This window comes from Podarcis bocagei, assembly GCF_964188305.1.
Source record: "Podarcis bocagei genome assembly, chromosome: 9".
NCBI classification, from domain to species: domain Eukaryota; kingdom Metazoa; phylum Chordata; class Lepidosauria; order Squamata; family Lacertidae; genus Podarcis; species Podarcis bocagei.
This window is the reverse complement of record NC_138134.1, coordinates 71077782-71086093: the sequence shown is the minus strand read 5'-3', so window position 1 is coordinate 71086093 and position 8312 is coordinate 71077782. Positions and strand designations below refer to the sequence as shown.

The following is an 8312-nucleotide window of genomic DNA, read 5'->3' as shown; positions in this document are numbered from 1 at the left end:
ACTTAAAGCAGACAATACCAGTCGGTGGTGAAAAGGCTGCTCTGAAGAAGAGATCTGTGAAAGTCCAAAGCTTGCACACACACACACAGCCCCCAAGAAATGTTGACTCAATATGCATCGATTGGGATTTTATGAAATTCACCCAGTGTCCAAATATACCATGCACCTCTGGGTGCATGTTTGCAGTAATAGCATAACACAGATAATGAAAGATTGGGGGGGGGTGTTGAATTAAGACAAGTTTGTTACAATTTATACCTACAAGCAAAACAGGCAACTCTGACATGGTGAGGGAACTAGGATGGCAAGCAGACCAGGGCAATTAAGGAATATCAAAAGCACTGGGATTTCCCCTGCCTGAATACCTTTATAGACAAAAGCATTTCCCTCCAATCTATCCCAGCTAAAAGTATATATTACTACAATACAACAATATCATTCCAGATTAACTGTTATAGTTTCTACCCCAAAAAATCCTGGGAATTTTATTTTGTGAGGATTCTCTGTTAGAGACTGCTACGCTCGCCCTCTCAGAGCTACAATTCTCAGAGTGCCCAGGGCAAAGGAAACAGCTGTTTGTCTGATAAGAACATACGAAGAGCTTTCCCCCTTAAAGTGGACTTAAAAGCCTAAACTGAGCCTATAGCGGGCTTGAACTGAAAGCTAAGAGTGGATCTTTACTCTGCGATGGGTGCTCCTCGCGCATCCAAGTTCTTTGCAGCATCCACACGGCATCGCTGGCATCAGAATGCCAATTCCATTTCTCACTGCCCATTCTAATCCAGAGTTACCCTTCCACAGATAATCCAATACATTACACCATGGGTAGACAAACTAAGGCCCGGGGCCTGGATCCAGCCCAATCGCCTTCTAAATCTAGCCCACGGACGGTCCGGGAATCAACGTGTTTTTACATGAGTAGAATGTGTGCTTTTATTTAAAATGCGTCTCTGGGTTATTTGTGGGGCATAGGAATTCATTCATTCCCCCCCAAAAAAACTATAGTCGCGCGCCCCCCAAGGTCTGAGGGACAGTGGACCGGCCCCCTGATGAAAAAGGTTGCTGACCCCTGCATTACACACACATGAAAATACTGTTCCCAATGGTGCGTTTGCAGATTTGGGGGGAAGATGGGTGCTAGCTGCTGAACACAAAAGCCTTGTGACTCTCCGTGGAGGGGAATTAGCTCCAGTGGTAGACCACTCACTTAGCATGAACCAACAGGAATGATTAATGGAGCCTTCCCCACTCTTCCTTTTTTGGGGGGAGATGACCCATTGCTTAGCAATAAAGCACATGGTATGCATAGATTCTCCTGGCCCCTGACATTGTAAGTTAACATGGTCAGTTAGAAGGGGGTGTAGAACCACAGAATTGTAGAATTGGAAGGGAGCATGATCTAGTCCAACCCCCGGCAAGGCAGGAAACTTAGCTGAAGTGTCCATGACAGATGTGATTTGAGACTTTTCTCTGCCTGGCGTACTGGAGAGTTTCTGCAAGTCAGTGTAGACAACACTGGGCTAGATGGCTAATAGTGCGACTTGGCAACAGGCAGCTTTCTATATCCCTCCTCCTCTCCATCCCAGTAACATCTAGCAATACAAACAAACATAGCATTGTAACCTCACTCTGCTGAGAATTCCCCCATGCCTAGAGGAGCTGCTGCTTTTGATGACTGGCAGATGCATTCAGTGTGAAAGCACCTGGAGACTCCCAATCTTAAATGGCCACAAAGTGAGTGGGCATTACTCTAGGCTCTTGGCTTCTTCTCAGACCAGAAAACGGGACACTTTCTGTAGATCTCTGGCCCCCACTTTTATTTCATTTGGGTGTTAAGGAGTTACTGTGCCTGTTTGAGAGGAGTGGGATCTGTTGCTACGTCTGTGCTGCTTTAAGGGTAAAGGTAAAGGGGAACCCTGACCATTAGGTCCACTCATAGCCGACTCTGGGGTTGCAGCGCTCATCTTGCTTTATTGGCCAAGGGAGCCGGCGTACAGCCATGTGGCCAGCGGGACTAAGCCGCTTCTGGCCAACCAGAGCAGCGCACGGAAATGCCGTTTACCTTCCTGCTGGAGCGGTACCTATTTATCTACTTGTACTTTGACGTGCTTTCGAACTGCTAAGTTGGCAGGAGCAGGGACCGAGCGATGGGAGCTCACCCCGTCGCAGGGATCTGAACCGTCAACCTTCTGATCGGCAAGTCCTAGGCTCTGTGGTTTAACCCACAGCAACACCAGCGTCCCTGCTTTAGTGCTGCTTTAGTAAGACTTTAAACTTGCTTTCTACTTTTAAGCTACAGTCTTCTAGACGCAGCAGACTGTAAAATTCAAATAAGTTGGTTAAAAAAAGCAACCCAACAACAAGATCAAGTAGCTGCCTGCTCTTTATTATCTTTTATGTCAAGTATGATGACAAGGGGAGCCTTGAGGCAGGTTAGGTGGCTCAGGAAGAGCTCCTGAGGTCATGGGGCTGCTGAGGAAAGAGGCATGCAGAGCTTCCAAGTCACGCTATGAGCAGCGCATGCAGAAAACACAGCAGCCTACCATATAGTATACCGGTACAACCAGGCCTGGATCTGAACAGAAGAGAAACCAAGGCAAGGGTTGCAGGGACCTGTATCTCTCCTATCATGAACTCACCATTGTTATGGCTTGGCGCCAAAGGCATTACTCAGCTCTGCTCTGAAATATCCAGTGTATCAGAAGAGCTAGGGGTGGAGTGGAAATCCCAGATATCTAACCACCTGGCTTCCTAGGAATTTGATGCAGGCACTGAGGAATGTGAAGAATTTGGAATGTCCAAGCTATAATTCATAGGCAGCTCTATGGAAATTTCACAGCTGCACCCTGCGTTCCGTTCCCTCTTTATTTCCCTCTGCTTTCTCTACTGTCCCTTTTACACCTGACACTCTTAGTTCAGAGATCTGACAGCATATCTTCTGAAATTTAGCTGGCGACCTGTAAACTGGCTTCCCTTCAAACAGGTGTCAAAGCAAAAAGTTGCACTCTCCCTCCTACACCAGAGTCCTCTCTGGGTCTGCCTTCCTCAACTTGGTGCCCTCCGCCGAGGTGGGGCAAGGCTGGTCTAGGGTGAATCCAGGTCACCGTGGCAATCAGATACGGTAATTAGGATAGCCCCAGCAACGGGGAAGGTTAAACAATCGCCAGCACAGACAGAAGAAAGAAAAGAGAGGCTGCAACTGGCCCTTACACAATCCATCAATGAACTGAGCTCCGAGAAGCAGGAAGTCCTGGAAACATCTCTAGCAGAACCAAGCATGGGGTACATCCCCCCTCCATCCAGGCCAACTTCTTTTAAACTTTAGAATTAGCTTTGGCCAGCAGCAGAGGAATGGAGGGAGAGGGAGAGAGAGACTTTACTGTTGATATGGAAACACAGGAGTCAGGGAAGTGCTGCAAACACTGGGGACAAGGGTTTTTTGTGTAAATCATCAAATCAATGGTCCAGCTGGCTACACTCATCTGAACACATTATGCATCTTAAGCATGCACTTTTCCCCATAGGCAGGGGAAATGCTCTGAGCGCATTTGTAAACATCCGTGCATATTCTCCTGCGGTTTCTATATGGAACTGCATGGAGCTGAGTAGCAAGCACAGCCCCCAATGCTGCTTAACCCAAAGTTTATTTAACTTGCATGCATTTAAAATGCAAGCTGGTGTGGGGAGGAGGAGAGATTGGGGGGGGGGAGAGAAAGGTCCTTGAGATTCATCGCCCATAAGGCCTTGCCAAGGACATTTAAACAAAGCACAGAGAACTGAAAGATTTCTGCAGGGTTCTGGGAACAGCGACACCATTAAGGGAGGGTGAAAGCACTTGGAACCCGGTTTCCTGCGGAGCCTTTGCCTAATCCCCAAATAGGAGGGAGTTAAGAAATAAATTTGGGGTCTTTTATGTTGGGAGATACTAGAGTCTGCTCCTGTTTTCAAACAAAACCAGATGAGGGACATTTTTAAAAAGCAGGGGTCCTACCACATGAGTCTTCTCCAGCGTGTGGACCCACATGCATGTATACACACAAACACACACACACAAACTGTATTCCGTGGCTATTGCCCTCACTGGCTTGTATCCAGCACTGTTGTAGCACCAACAGACACCAAGTCAGGCAACTGGACTGCCCAAGGCAACAAAAATGCATCTCCAGCAACTTCCGAACGGCTCTGGGTGCTTTTTAAATAAATAAATAAGGCCCTACTGGAACACAGATTAACCTGAGTCCTGGTTACTGTCTTACCACACTGCTGACTATAACATTCTCATTTATGACATTGCATAACTGAGTCCACTATTCTGATAGCACACACTTGCAGGTTGTTCACACTAGAAATCCCAGGGTCACTAAAAGAAATGGAAACACTATTTTCTGGACATGAGCAAAGTGGCTGAACCCATAAACAGAAAACATGGTCAGGGTAGATTGATTCAGTAACGGGGAGTTAAAAATCAGTGAGACAAACGCTTGTCTAAAACCAGTAATATAAATCAGTTATCCCATTGTTTAACTGATACAGTTCCTGAATAAAGATGCATTCTAACTGGCTGCCAGAAATCATGTCGGCCTGCGGTGAAACAGAACTTTTGTAGAACCTAAGTTCAGCTGACACGGAATACACAAAACTTGTGGAACATGGAATCATCTGCTTAGAGACAAAGTAGGCAATTTGAAATTATTAATTTTTACTCTCTGTGTACATGTGTGAGGGCACCAAGCAAGACACTTACTAGATGACCAAATTTATAGGGCGATACCTAATGTCATACAAGTATAGTTCTGCTCATGTAACAGGTCTTTCCCCATCCTGTCCTCTCCCATCATGCACCCTGAGTCTTTTCTGGATGGTCCCACAAACCTACGGAGAAAAATTTGAGGGCGTGGAGGGCAGGGGGCTGCAGAGAAGAGAAGTGGAGAGCTCCATTGCACAACTTAAAATATTCTGTGCAGTTGAAAGAGCAATGATGGATTGAGCAGAACAGGGTTTCTAGATGAGCTGGGAAGTAAGCACAGAGTATATTTAACTGCCACTATATAGACGAGTGCTCCGTGGACCTAATCCCCTCCTCTCTGCAGTCGATGGGATTTAAATGATTTAACATGAAGTGAATGGTGACCTCAGTGTCCGTTCTCTTTGGCTGACTGTCATAAATAGCCATAACTTCCTACAATGAAACATGACCTATTAGGGTAGGTCAGATGAGTGTCTTTCCTCAGTTTTATCGCTTTCTCTGTTTGAGGAAGGATGGGTTTCCATCCTGATGCAAATAAGGTCATCATGGGCATAAGGATAATAATAATAAGGCAAATAAAAACAATAAGGAAACTTCAGTATATCAGCACATACTACCCCACCCTCTAGCCTCCGGTGGACAAAAAAGCAAAACAAAACAAGAGAGTGATACAGCTCTCCGATTTTTCGGTATTTATTTTCTGAACAGAATGGCATTTCAAAACAAAGCCTTGAGGATTGTCAAACTTGTAGGAAGCACAGCAAACTAATGAATGCAAGCCAGTCAGCTGTCATGGGAAAGACAAAGGTCTTTTCATCTACCTCAAGATGCCACTAAATAATGTATTATTCCCTTGCTGCACTTAGATTGACTTCTCTCTCTTTCTCTTTCTCTTTCTCTTTCTTTCTCTCTCTCTCCCCCTCTCTCTCTATATATAAGCACACACATATCACCTGAATCTGTCTGGTGTGAGACAGAATTTGAAGGATCAGCATGATCAAATCGACACCCTCATCCACCCACCCCATCAAAATGATTTCTTTGTCAAATTATGAGATTAACAAAACCATTTTGCAGTACTTCAGCTCACTAGGATCTTGCTAAGTGTGTGTGTGTGTGTGTGTGTGTGTGTGTGTGTGTGTGTGTTGGGATGGATGGGAGGAATTGGTGTTGAACTTGGGATAGGATTCCTCAGAGCTCTGGGGTGGAGGGCTCCAAGTTGTCAAATGCTGGTGTAACATACAACAAAAACCTACAACTGATTACGCACACATAAACAAAACAGGCCAATCGAACTTTTCCATCGTTTGGTAAACCTTGTTTATCTTCACCTAAGCTTTGTTGTTGCTCCTTGTCTTAGTTAGGGATGAATTTTTCTAAAGCAATTGATAATTAAGAAGTTTGAATGAAAGCAAGAGTATGAGGGAAGGGCAGCAGTGGGGAATGAATTTAGACCTGCAACACCACTTGCATTTGACCTCCTTATATGAAAGATAGAGGAAAAACTCTAGAAATTAAGAGCTTTATTCTCCAACAGAAAAAGGGCAGGCAGGCTTGCTTTGGCCTATTGAAAAGCTGAAAGAATTCTGCAGGATCTCTTGGGCAAAGTGATAAACCACCAAGTCAGGAGCCTCCAACTCAACACTGGCAATAAGACGATAGCCTCTTAAAACAGCCAGTGCTTTAAAAATTGCAACTGCTCACGTTTTCCCTTCATCTTAAAGTGCTCATCTCCTCCTGAGCATCACATTCTTTCCCGGTACATCTTTGCAAGGAAATGATGATCAGGAATTCCAGGCTTACCTGCTCTTTGTCAGGTTTGTCAGAGATGTCGTTCAAACTAGAGGAAGTCAGGTTTCTGTGCGTCATGGCTGGGCTGCCTGCAAGAACAAGACCAAGGTCTGTTAAAACACCGTTTGCTAAGGGACACACAGAGACTCGGGCCACAGCAATACCCGAGCAAGGCAGTTTGCCAATTACATGAAGGGTGGTTGAAAGCTCAATATAAGACGGCTGCTATCTGCTAAAGCAAGTACCAACACCAAGCAATGGCAGAATACATGTATATATGGCAGTCTCTTTTATCCTCAACAATTTCATTTGGAGAAATTCTTGATTCTCCCCACTTAACTCAATAGGAGACTTCACTAACATGCAAAAGGTTATGTTTTCAGAGGCCTTGATCAGAAAACTTTGAACTTTTATGTATATCTAAACCAAAAGTTGACAGAAAGAAGGGGTGAAAGATTTGCTCACTCTACTAACTGAAAATGATGCAAGAAGCAGCATGTTGACTGAGCTACAGATTTAGGATCAACATGAGGGTAAAACAAAAACATCCTGATTTGGTTAGCTGAGGGCACATAATAATCCCATGGAGGTTCCCTTCATCTTCAGCTTGTTTTTGCCTCTGAGTCACATAAAGAACATGCAAAATGAATAAGTGGGTAAAATCAATTACAGAGCTTGTGCATGTAGTGCTTCCATGTTGGGTTGAGATATGGTCCAAACCTCTATTCAGGCACGACTTGATAGAATTAACAAGTCACTAGGCAACATCCTTAATCACTGCATTGGTGAGGGAAGTTGAATTGTAACTCTCCATATGTGATAAACCTTCACCACCACTGCAAGGAAATTATCAGGTCATGTACACAAGGAGGCCTGGTGAGTTCAATTCAGTAGCATCATGGAAATCAGGTCCTACACCCCAACTTTGCAGCTGTCCTGCACTGAACCGACCTAGATACGACGTCAAACAGATGGTTTGGGGCCAGGCTACAGCCAAGGGCAGTTCTACCTGAACATCTAGTTCTGGGTCCTTGAGGTCAGCGAGTTTAGAGAGCAGTGGACTTAAGACTGGCTTGTAGCAACCATGTGGTATGGCTCTGTTGACCAAACTAAACTAGAAGGATGGTTTTGGGGTACTTAGTCTGCCTGCCAGTCACAGGGCATGTTGTTGCATTCCCCTTTCCTTGAAGTCTGCAGTAGCAGAAGCATCTTAGCTCATAGAGTTTCTGGTTCAAGGATAGGGTCAGTTTTCCCCAGGCAAAGATGTATTTTGGAGCTTTAATTCCTTGGAAGCCCACCATTTTTGCATGTCGTCGTCATCTCCAGATTGATCCCCTGACACACAACCACACCCCCTTCATGCACACTGTTTCCCTGGAAAGTGCAACTCCCTTCCCGCCATCCACTTACTTAGCCATCCCACGCTGGGGCTGCGCTGCACCCGGATTTCATCATCCAACGTGCGGGTTGCTAGGCAGGGCACAGAGCTCTCAAGCGGGCTGCGGGCTTTAGAGTCGCAAGCAGGAGGAAGAGCACGCATTCGAGAGCAGCAGCAAGGAGGAAGAGGAGGAGGAGGAGGAAGACAGCAGAGTTAAGGCAGAGGAGAAAGAGAAAGGCCAAAGCAACTGCAGAAGCAAGAGAGTTAAGACAGAAAAGCATTCAGACACTCGTGTTAACACAACACAGAGAGCTACGCACATCCGCAGGTCAATTAGAGACCGTTCCAACACCAGGTTTTGCCGTGCACTTGTAGAAAACGTGGCACTGAGTGCAT

General features: G+C 45.5%; 1 protein-coding gene across 7 annotated transcripts in view; it reads right to left on the bottom strand.

Moving 5' to 3' along the window:
• The window catches only part of SLC4A4 (solute carrier family 4 member 4), a 193103-nt gene that overhangs the window by 54625 nt on the left and 130166 nt on the right, over nt 1-8312 (bottom strand). For 4 of the 7 annotated variants that reach the window (XM_081206957.1, XM_081206954.1, XM_081206956.1 and 1 more), the window contains one exon: nt 6551-6627. In XM_081206957.1, coding sequence (XP_081063083.1) covers nt 6551-6627 — 77 coding nt within the window. Of the gene's footprint in view, nt 1-6550; nt 6628-7948; nt 8045-8312 lie in introns of all 7 variants that reach the window. The other 3 variants (XM_081206955.1, XM_081206952.1, XM_081206953.1) reach the window with 1 other exon arrangement.